This window comes from Nelumbo lutea, chromosome 5 (assembly GCF_056320005.1).
Source record: "Nelumbo lutea isolate HS-2025 chromosome 5, American lotus-T2T, whole genome shotgun sequence".
NCBI classification, from domain to species: Eukaryota; Viridiplantae; Streptophyta; class Magnoliopsida; order Proteales; family Nelumbonaceae; genus Nelumbo; species Nelumbo lutea.
This window is the reverse complement of record NC_142688.1, coordinates 131,451-149,278: the sequence shown is the minus strand read 5'-3', so window position 1 is coordinate 149,278 and position 17,828 is coordinate 131,451. Positions and strand designations below refer to the sequence as shown.

Below are 17,828 nucleotides of genomic sequence, written 5' to 3'. Positions count from 1 at the left end.
CATACAGATTAAGAAATAGACAAGTTATTAGTTTTCACATATCATATCATATGCCATATCTTATTAGAACCCCATGAAAAAATACTGAGGTTGATCATTTTGTAGTACAGCAGCTAAATTGTTCTAGCATGAGGAGTGGATGATTAGTCCCAAATGCTTGAACGAGACTTCAGGCAATTGATGTACATTGCGTTATGAATTAATTTCATAGTTTATAGGGCAATCCACTTATCCCTAGTTTTTATATGCCCATCTTTTTCACAATGGTGTTGTTAGTTAGTTACATCTGGAGGGAGGAATTGAAATCCGATCCGACATCAGCAGCCAGCAGGGGCTCCGAAAGGCTCATGGAGCCGATTTGGCAAAATCACGAGTCACCATTCACCACCGACCCGGGTTCCCTCTCTCAGTAGACTGCTTCTCAGCTCTTTACGCCGTTGGGCTCCGTTGAATGATTGAATCCGTCGTGAGTGAGATTACTGATTATACATGGGGTGAGGGTGATGGTGAGGGCCGTTTCGTAGATTCGAGTAAAAGCAGGGTGTTTAAAGAAGGACCGACGCTTTGAGTAAAAGAAAGCACGGGAAAAGAAATACATCGCTTCGTACAGACAGAGGCAGTCCGAGGCACAACTGGTTCGTAGGGCTTCTGAGCCTGAGACCGAGCCTGCATCCCATCGGTTCGTCGTATCTTTTTCCCGTTCTTTTTTTTTAGCTCATCTTTTTTCTTTCTCAGTCCCTGCTGCTTACACGCTCGGGAGAAGAGAGCTAAGGAAAGTACTGTGCATACAGCATGCATTATCTGAAAGAAAATCTGAGGGAGGGGAACATAGGAGCGAAGATCGCGGACTTAACGAGGCCAGAGTCCCGAGTACTCCTCGGCTGCGCACTTTCTTATCCTACGCACTCTCTCTATTCCTCCTGCTCCTCCTCACTTTACTAGCCTTTTACACTACCCTCCCTCTCTTTGTCCGAATCCAACGCGCCTCTCATTCTTACATCTCTCTCTCTCTCTCTAGTTAAACTTATTTCTCTCATGTTTACACTTACAGTTCTGTGCTCTCTCTCTCTAAGCACATTCTTTCCCGGATTTAAAGTTTCAGAGCTCTGTCCTTCAACACCCTTCTTGACACTTCGTATCTTTCTTTTTCTCTTTCTGGCTCTATATCTCATTCTTTCTCTTTCATTTCAATCTACTGGCGCTTCCCCTTACCTGACTTGGAGAGTCTGAATTCCAGTGATCTTTCTCTGCTTTTCACTAGAAAATCCAGAAGCTGCTGCTTTATTAGGGTTTCTATTAACTTGGGTTCTTCAATTGGAAAAATTGAGAAAGGAAACTTTGAAGCATGGCTGGCAATGGCAATGGCAATGTCAATGGCAATGGTGGAGCTTCGCTAAGTGCTGCTGCAACTGCGATCGGCTCGGCAGAGACTCGGTTTCAGCGGGAAGAACGGGTATGTTGAGTCTTCTGCGTCGGATCTAAAATATTGCCACGGAGGTTTCGATGTATTCGTTGGATTCGTATGTGGGTTTGGGAATTCAGAGCTTAGTATATGTAGTTTAACCCAAAATAGTTGGGAAGGCTGAGTTGAGTTGAGCCACGTTCTCATCTCCGCGTGCAATGTTCAGATTTTAGGGTTTTCCGAAAGTTATGCTACTTGATTAATTTCTTGCATCTCTACTTCTGCTATTTCTACTGTTTTACCACTGCATCCCGTTCGTGTTTTGGCAGGTAAAGTATGCTATTTCGATTTACCATGAGAGATTGTTAAGACACCTCTTGAAGTTTATAGTACCGTTAGTACGATATTTTTTACTTGATATCTTAATCGTAGATTGCAATCCGAATTTTGGACTGGATATTTTTGGGTGGGCCTTGGCGCAACGGTTGGGTTGCTCCGTTGCGACCTGGGTGACCAAGGTTCAAATGTTGGAACAGCCTCTCTGTATGTACAGGGGTAAGGCTGCACTGGGCTGCATTGGCGGGAGCCTCGTGCACTGGGCTGCCCTTTTATATTTCGGGCTTTGAATAGGGAACGAATTCTAGTAATTCCTCTCCGTTGAGTGGTTGAGGATGATTTTGGAGAAAGAGGGTTTGGAGGATTTCTTATATTGAGGTCCACTTGCTTGAGAAACAAATCAGATATCTAACCTTTAGTAGAACAATTATGGTAAGTGAAAGTTGTTTTATTTGGAGAGGATGCACTTAATTTTTGGGTGTACAACGTTTAAGTTAAGCTTGCTCCTTGTTCTATTACCACTGTTCTCAAAGATGATTATTGGTTCGAGGATGTATCTTAGGAGCTCAATAAACCGACCCTGTAACTTTGAGAGAAGAGACTTCCTAATCTAGCAGACAGTTAAATGTCTAATATAAGTGTCGTGAAATGTCTCGTGCTAAAAATTGTGAAGAGATTAGTAAGATAAGCACTCTGCAATTGTTTTCCATCCAATTTTCCTTTCAACTTTCCCCTATCCAAATAAGTTGGCTCCCCCCCCCCCCCCCTCCTTCCTCTCTCTTACCATAATTCAATGGTGAGAAGTGGGCAGCAAAAAGAAGAGTATAACTGGTGTAGTTGAACTGCAATCTAGTCCCAGAACCACCTAAATAAAAAACAGACCAATGAATTACCTAATCTTGGATTTGAACAAAATGGGATGTTCATCCCACTAACCCAGAAGTCAAGGCATGGTCTTCTCTAATATAATGAGACAAATTTCCAAGGACCCTGTATCAGGACCAAAGTTAGCCTGTGGTAATGGTAGAATCTCCTATGAACCCCTGAGGAAATGGAGTTTCATGCCTTACTACATTGTGGAAGATGTGTTGCAAGGCCTAAAACAGCTAATATTTGAATTCACATTACCAACTAATACGGCCTCAACCTTGGATGACAATGCTATCTAGAGGTCGTTTGGATTCAGCTCCTCCCCCCTCCAAAAAAAAAAAAAAGAAAGTAAAAAAGCAAAGAAAAGAAGAAAAGGAATGTAAATACTATAAAATGGTGAAGAAAATGAGGGCAGGCCTTGGAGACTTAGTTACTTTGTGGCTGAGGCCCAGACGTTTTTGGGCTCATGAATGTAAACTCGCTCTGCATTCCGAGGGATCTAAGGGTTTATGTGTAAATTTACCCTATTAGTATAGGGTATAGTGAATTAGGTTGCAAACCTAAGAGACTCATATAACCTTTTTTTGGTGTCTTCTCTTTTCCTCTTCCTTTTCTCTTCTTTATCTTCTTTATTCCCTATTCTTATTTGCTTCTCAGATTGAACCTCTAAAGTTACAACTTGGTATTAGAGATTAGGTCTCTGATCACAAGAACTGCCAGCTTTTGGCATCACCGTTGGTGTTGGCTAATGTCAGCAGGCTGTATGGTTGGCCAATGCCTGAATTGGAGATGGTCATACCTCCCTGACGGTGCATGAATTTAGAAGAATTTCTATGTAGGTTTCAGATTGATGTGAGAATTTGGATTATTTTTGTTTAGAAATAAACAAAAAGAAAGGGGTAGAAGAAGAAGATTGTTTTAGAAAAAAGAAGGTAAAGACTTAAAAAATAAAAAGGAGAATGGGTGGAACCCCTATTTTTTGTCCCAAAAAAAGAAGAAAAAAACACTAATTAGGGCTACCTTAGCCAGTTTACCCATTTACTTCCTGTCAGTGTTCAAAATTCCAGCAAAGGTGTCTAATAGATTGGAAAAGATATTGAGAGACTTTCTATGGGAACTAGGAGAGGAGAAGAGGGACCATAGGATGAGTTGGGAGGTGGCGACTAGGAGTAAAAACTTAAGTGGGTTGGGGCTTGGGAATATCAATAAAAGGAATGTGGCTCTTTTGGGGAAATGGTTATGGAGGTTCTTTTTGGAGAAGGAGAAACTGTGGGCTAAAATAGCGGCTAGCATTCATAGGCTGGAGGACAATGGATGGGATCCTAGAATTCGAACAAGGACTACAAGTGCATCACTTGGAAAGCCATCCATGACTTGTTACCAGTTTTCTCCCCTCTGATCAGGTATGACTTAAACTCATGCAACCTTATAAAATTTTGGGAACAAACCTAGGTGGGGAATGCCCCTCTGAAGGATTAGTTTCCATCCTTATATGCCCTCTTTGACTTGAAAAATGAGTCAATTTCTTCCTTCATTATCCCATCTTCTTCAAACTCTGGGCTTGGGTGGAATTTGGGCTTGAGGAGGGCTATTAGAGATATAGACCTAAATAACATCATGATTCTCCTAGAATATCTTCTTGGTCCCCACAAAGGAAGACACTAGAATTTGGACCCCCACCCCCACGAGTTCTTTCTCTTGTGCCTCTTTCTTCAAAGTCTTAACTCAGCCAACCAGCTCCATAGGCCTTCTTTTCCCTGTCAAAGAGATTTGGTACAAACCAAACCAATTCCTCCTAGGTTTGGTAGTTTTTGTTGGGAAATGTTTTTGGAAAGAATCAACACTAGTGGTCTGATTTAAAAGAAGAGACCCAAGACATGTTTATCCCATCACAGGTGTATTCTTTGTAAAGCTAATGGGGAGACTGGTTTTCACCTATTGGTGTCATGCCAGTTTGCAAAGACTATTTGGGAGTGGGCTTATTCCCTCTTTGGGTGTAGTTGGACCCCCCCCCCCCCCTTGAACATGCAAAGCCTTTTTTCTTTTTTTCTTTTTTTCCAAGTGGCATCTGAAAAGGGGCAGGACCATGTGGAGATGCCTAAGGGCTGCGGTATGCTGTTCACAGATTATACAGTGGATGATCTATTAAGGAAATGGGGAGAGATTGCTAGATGCACCCAGGTCAAAACAGGACTGAGTTTGTCTTGGACCTCTCCCCCCTCTAGCTTTATAAAACTGAACTTTGATGGTAGTAGTAGAGGGAACCCTAGGCATTCAGGGGCTGGGGTGCCTTTAGGGATGAGAATGGAAATGTTTCAACCCTGTTCTCAGGTCCAATTGGGGTGGGTGATTCTCTCAGAGCCAAGATCTATGTAGTTATGGAAGGTCTCCAAAGAGCAAAGGAAATGAATATAAGAAGATTTGTAAATGAAGGGGATTCGAAGGTGGTTGTAGGGTGGCTGAGTGAAGACAATACTGGGTTATGGAATTACAGCAATGAAAGGAGAAAGTTTAGGTGGCTGGTTAAAGACATGGAAATAAAGATCGGCTGGGTGAAGAGATATTCTAACTTGTTTGCTGATGGGTTAGCTAAGCAAGGGGTGGTGAGGGAATCTATGTTCTGGGCTCAGTTGTAACTCTAATTTCTATTCATGGGGGCTCAAGCCTCAGTTGGGGGAGATAAGAAGGTTTATCTCCTTCCTTGTAATTAATATTTCTGATTGATTAATGAAATGGGTTATTGATCAAAAAAAAAAAGGAAAACATACCTTTGGTTGTTCATGTGTTAATTGAATAAAGTCTTCAAGTTCTTTCTTGTAGGTCCAGGTTTTGATGTCTTTCAAGGGTTGAAGACAATGTGCACCAAGGGTTTTAAGGTCACATTTTGATATGACATGATCTTACCATCATGGTTGCTTCTTAGAATTCTTGGTATCTATGTAAGAACTGTCATTTCTTACTGATAGGCATTAGAAAAAGAATGAAGGTGGGCCTTGGTGCAATGATTGGGTTGCTCCATTGCAACCTGGGTGACTAGGGTTCAAATCTTGGAAACAGCCTCTCTGTGCATATACAGGGGTAAGGCTGTGTACATCTATCCCTCTCCAGTCCCTGCTTGGCAGGAGCCTTGTGCACTAGTTTCCCTTTTTAATGGATAATTTGGTACTTCAGATCAAATGGCTGATTGGAAAAGGAGAGATTAACTTTTGAATGGATAAATGCCTGGAGATTGTTCCATTGATTGGCTTTGCCATAGGTATTAATGGTGAAAAAAAAGGGATAGCCTCAGATTGGATGGGAGAAGGAATATGGATAGTTCCAAATGAATCTAGATGAAAATATCTATTAAGTCATTTTGAGATCTCAAGTGAATTTATTGGAACATAATGATAAGTTGATTTGGATGCAAACTATGATGGGTCCTTTTCTGTAAAAGCAACCAGGAGTGATATGAGAACTAGAAGAAATTGGACTGTTGAACTGGATTTGGAATATGCCTATTCCCAACTAAGATTTCTTTCTTTAGCTCAAAATGTAGTAGACCCTGAATTCTGATGGATAGAAATGTGCATGACCTAGAAATCCAAATGGCATCCATATGCATTTGTTGCAAAGAAACCTAGAACCACCTTATGATTCATGGTGTACTAGCTCGCAAGGTCTGAAATCATTTTGGTAAGTCTTTTGAATAGCCTACTAATATGTTTGATTCCTTGTTGCAGTGTTTGAACTTTGAATGCATGGTAAAGTAGGGTTAATGCCTCTAGAAGCCAATGGGGATAAAATGGTATAAATACACCATTTATAAGGAATGTGTTGGTGATATTGGATGTGAGAAACATACTAGTGTAAGGGGATTGTGCTGAAAACTTAAGGAGTGTGGTAGGTTTATTGGTACCAACTCCACATGGCAGAGATAAGGTGAACAGAAATAGGAGTGTTTGTTCAGGATTGTGGCAAGGCTTCAGAAAGATTGGAGCTACTTGATGCTTGTTTAGTGGACAGGTTTATTGGTTGGGATCATAGTTTTCAAGGCGCCAAGGTGAGGCTAGGCGACAGGGGGGCGCCTTGTTGCCTAGTCACCTAGGTGATGGATTTTTTATGTAGAAAACATAGATCCTAGGGTAGTTCCCTAGGTACCATAGCCATATTTCCTTAAGAATTATTCATAATTTTCATAGGAAAAATATAGAGTTCATGTTAAAGTATAGAAAATCAACATATTCATGAGAAGAAAAAGAAGAAGGAAAAGAAAATTCAAAAAATATAGGGGCTGAACCCTTATTTTTGTTATAGGAAAAGAAGAAAAGAAAATGTGTAGTAGTAGTAGTAGTAGTAGTAGTAGTAGTAGTAGTAGAAAATGTGTTGATTTAGACAAAATTTTCATGAGAAGAAAAAGAAGGAAAAGAAAACTCAAAAAATATAGGGGCTGAACCCTTATTTTTGTTATAGGAAAAGAAGAAAAGAAAATGTGTAGTAGTAGTAGTAGTAGTAGAAAATGTGTTGATTAGAAAAAATTTTAAGTTCTTCCTTACTTATTGGTTCAGGTTTTAAAGTCTTCAGGGGTTCAATACAGCATTTAGCAATGCTTATATTGATTAAACCCTAACAAATAAGAAAATAATAAAAAGAAATTAGTATATAAACACAAAATGAATATTTTAGTTTAATAGTGCCTATTTTATAATTATAATGTCAAAAAATAAAGAATAAAAAAGTATTTTATAATACATAGTACAAAACTGTTTGGTGATTAGGTGAGGCAAGCCTCAAAGGGCGCCTTGTCGCCTTGACAACTATGGTTGGGATCCTGAATTTCTGATGTAAGTGATGTTTAGAAATGGGCTTTGGTTGAATGGAGCAAGCTTGGTTCCGAGAAAGTTAGAAGATTGGATGCATGGCTTTTCTTGTTTCTGTTTAATAAGAAGGTTGGAGCAGAGAGAGTTTTTCTGAGTGAATTAAGAGGGCCTCTTCATTACCCTAATCTGAAATTAGGTAGGTAGTCACCAATGATTAGTCAAGTCAGGAATACAAAGGGCAGGAGTTCACGTGGATTAGTATCTTTGGTATTCCCCTTCACACTTGGTGCACTCAAACCTTCAGAGCTATTGGTGATGCATGCGGTAAGTTTAGAAAATCTGATTTTTGAAACAGAGTCTAGGATGAATTGTAGTTTGCTCGAGTTCTAGTAAATGAAGATGTGCAGTCAATTCCTTCACGCATAAGTCTATTCTATTTTTTTTTTTTTTGATAGATAACAGGAAGCATTTCATTAACATAAAGAAGAATATACAGTGAATTACAACCAGGGTATGAGTACCCCTAAAAATCAGTTAAACAACTGAACCCAAGACAATCACTCCCTAACCACCCCTTGCCCACAGGAGCAGGTGAAACCTTTGTTCCTTAAAACAGCTGAGCCCAAAATAATTGCTCCCTTACAACCCTTTGCTTTGCTAGAGAATCTGACATCCCATTAGCAGCCCTTGGAACCTACTGAGTGGTTACTGTTACACCTCTTAGATGCCACTTGGTCTTCTTTACCAAATCTTGCTAAATCCAGGCTGCCTTCTTTTCATTTTTTAACCAGCTTACTACTACTTGGGAATCTCCTATTAACAGCCTTCTTAAATTTAGTTTTTCTACTAATTGGACCCCACACAACACAGCAGACAATTCAGCTTTAGTTGAATCTCCTTGAGCAGTAGGACCCGAGAATAAAGATAAAATAGTTGCATCATCATCCCTGAATACCACTCCTGTGTCAAGTACTCCTGTGCCTGAAGGGGGCCTGGGTTGCCAAAACAGCTCCCATCAAAATTGAGCTTTATAAAGCCACTTCCCTCCAATTCCTTCTTATATTGTCAAAGGATAATGGTGAGAACAAGTCCAAGGACTTAACCCAATGAATCACCTTAGGAGGATACAATCTAAAATTGCTTCCACATTTTTTTTTTATATCTTTTGAAGGAATACACAATGGGGTGTAGCCCATCCCCTAACCCATAACCCCCCCAACCCAGGTGCAGGCGGGTTTCGATCCCAAGTCTCTGCTATGACCAGCAGGAGACCTTACCAACCAGCTGGTTGGCACCTTGCAAAATTGCTTCCACATTTCTCTCATCCTTGAATAGTCTTGCATTTCTTTCTTCCTTAACTGTCCAAACAACAGAAGCCCTAGTTCATCTCCATAAAATTTTTCCTCTTTTCCTTGGCCACTTGAAGATTTCACCTGCAAACAAACTAGGTAAGTTTGTAGGTAGAGTCCACTTGCACCCAAGGTTGTGTTTGGTTGCAATGCAAATAAATTTGCATTGATGCAAAACCATGGCATTGCAAATGATTTGTGTAAATTCTGACCTATTTCTATTTCAAATTTTAGCTTATTTTGTTTGATTACAGTACAAACGAAGTAAATTAAGACATAAAGCAGAATAAAGTAAAATCCAAAACAAAATTAAACAAGAATTTTCATTTTTTACATTTTCACTCCCATGCATTTGTACTAATGCAAATAAAATTGCACTGCAACCAAAAACAGCCCAAAGAGGTAAAAGAACCACTCCCAAATAGGGGTTACAAATGGACAGAAAATTAGAATGTGATAAGCAGTCTCACCATTTGCCTTACAAAGTGTGCACCAGCTATTGGATAACCAATAAACAAACATTTTTCCTTCTCTTTTGAAAGCATGGCCATTGTGTTGATTTTTCCATGAAAGACCTCCCAACAAAAAGCCTCTATTTTTAAGGGAACTATGTGCACCAAACCTTACTTGCTGGAAAGGAAAATCCAAAAGGAGCTTGAGTAATTGGAGAATGAAAGGAGGCACAAGAGAAGAAAGCTTTAGGGTCCAGAATCCAAATTCTTTTGTCTGGGGTAGAGGGAAAAACAACTGAATCAAGGATGAGCAACAACTCAGAGATTAAGACACATTCAACCTCTCTTAATCCTTCACTAAAACCCAAATTCCAAGCCACTCCCTCAAAAAACAAAGTAAAAAGAAGAAATAGACTCACTTTTAAACAAAGATAATGAATAAGAGAGGGGAAAGCATCTTTAAGAGTAGAATCACCCACCTAGAGGTCTTCCCAAAACCGAATTTTATCATACCTGACTTGCTTGAGGAAGCAAGGAAGAAGTGAAGAATTGCATGAATAGCTTTCCAAGGAGAGGAAAAAGTAGCTCTGTTTGAGATTCTAATGTCCCAACCATTTTGCAACAATCCATGTAGACTAGCTATTACCTTATGCTACAGTTTCTCACTCTACAAGGGGAATCTCCATAACTATTTCCTTAGCAATGCTTGATTCTTGCATGTCGCATTCCCCACTCCAAACCCCTTCTTCCTTACTTCTGCTCACTACCTACTTCACTAGGTGATCCTTCTTTTCCTCTCATGGTTCCCAAGAAAATCCCTCATTTCCTTTTCCAGCAAGGTAGCCACCTTTTTGGGAATCTTAAAGGTAGAGAGGCAGTACACTAAAAGGTTCACTAAGGTAGACTTGATCAAGGTTAATCTACCACCTAAAGAGATGTAATTCCGCTTCCAAGCTGCTAATCTCTTTTCAAACCTTTCTATGACTGTAGTCCAAAAATTCACACTCCTTGGATTTCCTCCCAAAGGCAAACCTAGATACTTCAAGGCCACTCACTAGTTTGACAACCTAGGGTCTTTGCAATTGCTTCTACCTCCCTCTCAGCTAGGTTTACTCCTACTACACAACTTTTCTTGAGGTTAATCTTCAAGCTAGAAATCTTTTCGAAGTGGTTTAGCAACAGTCTTAACCTGCTCACCTTTTACTGATTGAACTCATCACAAAAGATCATGGTATCACCTGCAAACTATAGATGAGTGACTGCCACATCATTTCTTCCTACTCCACCCTCTCATTAGACCTTCTCGATCGGCTTTGGAAATCAATCTACTAAGGACATCTTTTATTAAGGTGAAAAGGGTGAGAGTGGGTGTTAGAATCGTGATAGAGGGAGAAACAAAGAGAAGAGAGGGGAGGAGGAATTGATGCGGATGGATGAGGATGAAGGGGTATTTTTAGAAGTGGCAGAGAGGGAGACTAGTGGACTTGGTGGTAATTTAGGGGTTGAGAAAGGTGTAGTTCTCGAGAGTTCTATACAAGCTTTTAATAACTTTGTGGAAGGGGTAAATTTCAGTGGGCAAAAGAATTTCATTTTAGAAGCAAGGCTAAGTAATTGGTGGGGCTAAAATATTAATAAAACGGCTTTTGGTAATCAGGGTTGGGCTCAAAACTTGGACTGAAAGGGAGTTGGGCTAACATTTATGTTTAGAAAAGAGTGGGACCATAAAGCTAGGGGGTGGAGGTGGACCCAACTTTTAGGTAAAGGAAGTCTTAGTGGGTCGAAACATTTTCACAATTCAGGGAGGACTCGTGAAAAAAATTATTATTTTTTCTATGTGACAAAGTTCGTTTATAGGGATAAACTTCTGGGAAAAAGTGGAGAAAGCTTCTGGTAGACAAGGAAAGATAACTCAAAAAACGTCAACGGAAAAGAGGGGTGCAAATAGAGTTTCTAGAAACGATGAGGTTTGTAAGGACGAGTAGTATATTTTGGTTGTCTTTTCACAAGAATCAATTGGAGAAAAGGCTTTAGGGATTAACATGGGAAGAGGTGGAGCAAATTCTTACAATCTTGAAGACATTCATCAAGGACAGGTAAGTAGAACTGATTTTGTTGGGGAAGAAGAGGGAAAGGAAAATAACAATAACATGGAAGAGGGGTTGGGTGTCAACAAAGGCATGGGGAAGAGTGGGAGTGAAAAAAGGGTAGATAGAAGGGGAGAAGGCCCGAGTGGTGATAGCAGTGGATAGGGATTTGGAGGAAGGGGAAGTAGCAATTGATGTATGAGAATTGACAAGGTTTGAAGAAAGGAAGTGTCAATTTGGTGAAAAAAATGAGAGGGGAGAAGGTAGCTTTGCAGGAGAGGATAACGAGAAGGGAAAAAGGAAGAAAAGAATTGGTGGGTGAAGCACACATGTTTATAAAAGGAAAAGGAGGTATAGGACTGGACCTTTGAAGGATCCTAGTAAGAAGCGAGAGGATGCGGAGGAAGAAGACTTTCAAAATGAGGAGATAGAGATGGATGAAACACATGCAATTGAAGGATCAATTGATTTGGATTTTGTCGTGAATAGAGAGGTGAAGGTGAGCAAGATGTTGGGGCTTTTTTTTTGGGGGGGGGGGGAGAAGAATTTGCAAGGAAGGGGTTTAAAAGAGTTGGAGGAAGGGAGAGTGGGAGAGGGAGCAAGAAAAGCGGGCTCTCGGTGAGATTGTTTCCATTTTCAAGGAGCACGAGGTTCTTGACATGGTGGGATTTGATGGAAGTGATGGGGAGAATGATAAAAGAAGAAATGAGGGGAATTGAGTTCAAGACTTTTGATAAGAATGCGGTTTTGGAGCTGAACTGGAAAAGATCCATGATAGTTCTAAGCAAGTAGAGTGAAAAGAAGTCTTAAAGCAAGGAAAGAAGGAAGTTGTGTCGAGGTTATTACCCTAAGGGTGGGTGGCACATTGAGTGAGCACCTTAAAGTCAGTCCTTAAAGCTTTTTACTGACTTTAAGGCAGAAGATTTCTTCAGGTTGTGAAGCATAATTGTTGGTTCTTCATCTAGTAGACATCTAGTACATGAGGCCTGGTCTCCTCCATGTGTTGGGTGGAAGAAATTAAACTTTGACGACAGCTGTATGGGCAATCCTAGCCCATTGGGTATGTAGTTTGACAGCGATAAAAGAGAGAATAAAAGAAGGAAGAGAGAAAGAAGAGAGAAGGAAAAAGAAGTTCTATTATATATGTTGTGGTTGGCGGCGCCTAAGTTAATATTTGTACTTAGGGCAATAGCTTATAACAAAAGACAGAGAAAAAAAAAACAAAAATACCCCTACTAGTATGATACATGTTACAACACTCCCCCTCAAGTTGGAGCGTATACGTCAATCATGCCCAACTTGCCACACAATTCATTATGTCACAAATAGTGAAGACCCTTTGTAAGGATATCAGCTAATTGTTCCTTGGAACTGATGTAAGGAGTACAAACTTCCCCCTTTTCAAGTTTTTCTCTTATGAAATGCTTGTCAACTTCAATATGCTTGGTCCTGTCATGAAGAACTAGATTGGCTGCATATTAATGGCTGCCTTGTTGTCATAGTAGAGAGACATTGGACCATCAATAGAGAAGCCCAACTCTCCAATCAAATTTTTTACCCATAGCACTTCAGCAACTCCATGCGTCATGGCCCTATACTCGGCCTCAGCACTAGATTTGGCCACTACACTTTGTTTTTTGCTCCTCCAAGGGACCAAATTTCCACCAATAAAGGTACAATATCCATTAGTTGATTTCCTATCATCAACTACACCGGCCCAATCTGCATCTATGTAGACTTCCACTTTCATATGACCATGTTTCTTGAATAGTAACCCAGTTCCTGGATATTTCTTTAGATATCTGAGTACTCTCTCAGCTGCCTCTAAATGGGAGGATGTTGGTGCATGCATAAACTGACTAAGGACACCAACAACATAAGCTATATCTGGCCAAGTCTTCCTACCAACCTTTGAAACTTCTTGACATCTATCACTGGTTCTCAAGTATAATCACCAAGCTGATGGTTTTCATTAATAGGGGAATCTACAGACTTTTCTCCTAACTTTCCCATGTCTTGCAACAGATCTAGGACATATTTCCTTTGGGAAATGAAGATGCCTTTTTTTGAGTAGGCAATCTCAATAACAAGGAAATAACATAGATGTCCTAGATCTTTCACCTCAAACCACATAGCAAGGGATTCTTTAACTTTCTGATCTCAAAGTCCCAATTCCTTGTAACCACAATATCATCAACGTAGAAAATCAATACTACAACATTCTTCTAGTTTCTTTTGACAAACAGAGTATGCTCAGATTGGCACTACATGAACCCAATTTGTTGAAGAACCAAGTGAAATCTGCTGAATCAGGCCCTTGGGGATTGTTTAAACCATTTAAAGATTTTTTTAGTTTACAAACTTTCCCTTCACACCCTTGTGCTACAAACCCGAGAGGTTGAATCATGTAAACTATTTTTTCTAGATCCCCATTCAAGAATGTGTTTTTTTTTGTCCAGTTGGTGGAGTTCCCAATCAAAGTTAACAATTAAGGATTGTATAATCCGAATAGTGTTCATTTTAGCAACTGGGGTAAATGTTTCTACATAATCGACCCCATACACCTGTGTATACCCTTTTGCAACTAACCTGGCCTTATACCTCTCAACCGACCCATCAGCTTTGTGCTTTAATGTAAATACCCACTTGCACCCCATTGGCTCTTTACCTTCAGGAAGATTCACCAACTCCTAGGTGTTGTTTTTGTGTAGAACACACATTTCTTCCTTTATTGCATCTGTCCATTCAAGTATAGATAAGGCTTCTGCAACACTTTTGGGAATGGAAACACAATCGATGGCAGTCAAAAAAGCACGAAATGAGGGTGCGATGTTTTCATAGGACAAGAGTTGAGCAATTAGGGGTGGATTCGAGCTGAGCCGAGCCAAATAGTACGAGGCTCGAGCTCAGCTCACCAATGTGGTACAAGGCTCTTGATTCTTGGTTGCCCATTTTCATAACTTTTTGAACTTCAGTAATATTTGTAAAATGCCATTAGAGTTATTTTAGGTGTTAGAGTCCTTATTTGATTGTCCATGTGGGTTGGCTTAGTTTTGAAGCAATTAGAAGTTGTTTTGGGTCAGTTTTTTAGTCTAAATCGGAGTTTTTGAAGGGAAAACCAAATACTTGTGTTTAGTCTACAAATAGAAGCATTGTAATTGGAATTTTAGAGATGATTTATAACATTAAAAAAAATTAGAGATGATTTAATATAATAAAAGTTTGTTTTGAAGTTGCTTATGGGTTTGCCTTACTTTCAAAGCGAGTAGAAGTTGTTTGGTGTCAGTTTTTAAGTCTAAATTGGAGTTTGTAAAGGGTGATCTAAGCCCTTAATGTATAGAGTCATTATAATTGGAACGTTAGAGATGATTAATGGAATAAAAGTTTATTTTGAATTGGCTGATAAAAAGAAATAAAAGTTTGTTTTGAAGTTAACTGTGGATGAGAGCGTTATCTTATTCTTTCTCTTTCTTCTCTTTAGATCACAAGTGTTTTATTCAGGAATACCTTGTTACTTTATGGAATTGAAGAATTAAAATGAAAAGTATGAGAATATTTAATAGTGTTTTTTTCTTGGGTGCAGTGTGTAGCTGGCATTTAAGGCCAACCGAGGGTTGTGTTTTGTTTTGCCTCTCTTTTTTGATATGTAAATTTTGTACTCCTACATCTTCTTAAGGCAGTGCTTGGCAAGTCTTTCCGTGTGGTCTTCTGGGCTTTAGCAAGCTCGAAAGACCAAAAATCAGTCTTTTTCCATCTGGTAACCAAAAACTGGAAAGATAAAAAGACACGTGCACGGAAAGACCTGAAAAGACCGAAGATGCTGAATTTCAGGATGCTTCAAAAGAAGCTTTCTGGTCTTTCTGTGTAATAGATAGCCTCTAAACACATTTTTAAAAGCCTGGTAGACCGAGTCACTTACTAAATGGTATTTGTCTTTAAAGACAATACCCCAATATGTCTTTTGGTCATCTGGGTTGCTGAAGATCTTTCTAAAAAGACTTGCCAAACGTCACCTAATTATCTTTATCCTATTACTTGCAGAAAAGAAAAAAACAAAAATAAAACAAAACAACAGCCATATGGTATATTATATGTGCATGATAGAGCTTAGATGCTGTGCTAATAAATTTGATTTGAGATAATGAAGTGTAAATTTTTGTATATTTTTTAGCCATCAATTGCAAAACTTATTGGAAGTATCGAACTACTAACTTCTTATGCTGTACTTTGGTAGAGGAGATGTGGGAGTTGTTGGGGCAGGCTATCATGCTTTGGATCACAGAAGGGTGGAAAACGAATTGTACCTGCATCTCGTATTCCAGATGGGAACACATCCAGTAATCGGACAAATGGACCTCAACCTGTTGGAGTGACTAACCAAACGACAACAATAACTCCCTCACTTCTAGCCCCACCATCTTCACCAGCATCTTTTACAAATTCTGCACTCCCTTCAACTGCCCAGTCACCCAATTGTTTCTTGTCACTGTCCGCCAATTCCCCTGGAGGTCCTTCTTCAACCATGTTCGCAACAGGACCATATGCCCATGAAACCCAACTTGTCTCTCCTCCTGTTTTTTCAACATTTACAACTGAGCCGTCTACTGCTCCTCTCACTCCTCCACCAGAGTTGGCACACCTTACAACTCCTTCCTCCCCAGATGTGCCTTTTGCTCAGTTTCTTTCATCTTCAGTGGATCTTAAAAGTGCTGGAAAATCAAGTTATTCTGCTTCAAACGATCTCCAAGCAACATATCCACTTTATCCTGGAAGTCCTGCAAGCAGTCTCATTTCACCTATTTCAGGGACATCTGGCGATGGTTTATCTTCTTCTTTTGCAGATCAGGAGTTTCCTACTCAATGGGGTGCTCCATTTTCTGTTCAAGACTCTCAATATCCTCAGAGTGGCTCATCTAGGTTATTTGGCCTCGGAGCGGCTCCCTCCAAAAATTTCATGTTATCTCAGGATTCGAGTTTCTTCTGTCCTGCTACCTCAGCACAATTTTATTTGGATCAGGCTCAACAATCTATTCCTTCATACCCTCATTGTGGAGGTAGGTTGAGTCTTTCCAGGGAAGCAGATGTCTATTCTAGTACTGGGAACCATCAGAACAGGCATGCTAAAAATTGCAAGCCAGATACAGAGGAAATTGAAGCATACAGAGCATCCTTTGGATTCAGTGCGGATGAAATCATCACCACACCCCAGTATGTAGAAATTTCTGATATAATGGATGACTCCTTCACAATTGCACCCTTTACTTCTCATAAATCTTACATGGAAGAAAGCATGGCACCTGAGTTGACAAATGGAGTAGAAAAAATGCAGTCAAAATGCACAAATGCTCTGGATCGGAGTATCTCAAAATGGACACAAGAAGAGGTTAATGGTGGAGTGGATGGCCAAGTATTGGACAATTCATCTGGACATCAAGGTAGATTATCTTTTTATTTAGGGTGTTGTTTCTTATTTCATGCAAGCATTCAATCATATATGCACCTGTGTGGTGTGACTTGGTCCAAGTAGAACTTCTAAAATTGCAATGAGAATACCAATGAAAACAGGGGTTGAAGTGGACTTGGAAATTAGGCGGAAAACATGACTCCTGACAGAGAACAATGGCAGGTCAGGATTCATGTAGCTGACCGAAAATAGTTAAGGATTAATGTTAAAGTAGTATAATCTAGTTTAGAAAGGGTTCTCTCATATTTTGAATCACAGCTCATTCTCAGTGGCATCCTTGAACATCTTATTTTTACGTCTATCTAGCCTTGCCCATTGGGGATTCTCATGCCAGAGGAGGGGTTATGATGCCTTTTTTTTCCCATAATTCTCATCTTTTTGGGAAAAAAATGTAGCCTTCTTTTTGGTAGAGGATTCCATTGACATCTTGTTAGATGGGCATAAATCAGCTTTCCTGTTTTTACTGGGCCAAAATAACTCTTCTGTTTCTGTGCATCAGATGATAAACCAAAGCAACTTCAATCTGTTGATATTTCTGGGCAAAGTAAACCTGTTAATCATGCTTACACCGATGAAGACATATTTTCGAAGATGGAGGATTCTAAAATCAGTAGAAGATATCGGCTGGGATTGTCAAGCTCTGATGCAGAAATTGATTATGGAAGGGGAAGAAGTTTTAGAATACGCCAAGGAGATTTCAATTGGTGACTAGTCATCTTTTGATGCTAAATGTTTTGGGGTTCCTTACGATGGGTGGAAGAATCTAACCTGATTACTTCCTTTCCTGGTCTAGATGTGTATTTTGGTTAGTTACATTTATGTTTCCTGCTGCTCTGTTAATATATGATGAATGTTTCTAATTTCTTATAAGTTTGTGTGGAAAAGTGAATGGAGAATGAAATTTGGATTCTGTTATATATATCAGGCTTCATTAGATTTTGCATTCCTGTTTGATTTTCCTATTGATCATGGAATATGGAGTGGAATGTTCTCAAAGTCATGAGATCTAAATGCTGGTCTATTAATGCACATTATTCAGTATGTTCTGTTCCTAAATATATGCTTATATGGC

The 17,828-nt window shown here is 39.6% G+C and overlaps 1 protein-coding gene across 1 annotated transcript; it reads left to right on the top strand.

The window, feature by feature from the left end:
• Positions 1 to 278: 278 nt before the first annotated feature.
• LOC148849662 (hydroxyproline-rich glycoprotein family protein) lies at positions 279 to 17,675 on the top strand. Its single transcript, XM_088946051.1, has 3 exons — positions 279 to 1,453; positions 15,527 to 16,727; positions 17,256 to 17,675. The coding sequence occupies exons 1-3, from the start codon at positions 1,346 to 1,348 to the stop codon at positions 17,462 to 17,464; spliced, it is 1,518 nt and encodes a 505-aa protein (XP_088802177.1). The 5' UTR covers positions 279 to 1,345; the 3' UTR covers positions 17,465 to 17,675.
• The last annotated feature ends 153 nt before the right edge of the window (positions 17,676 to 17,828 follow it).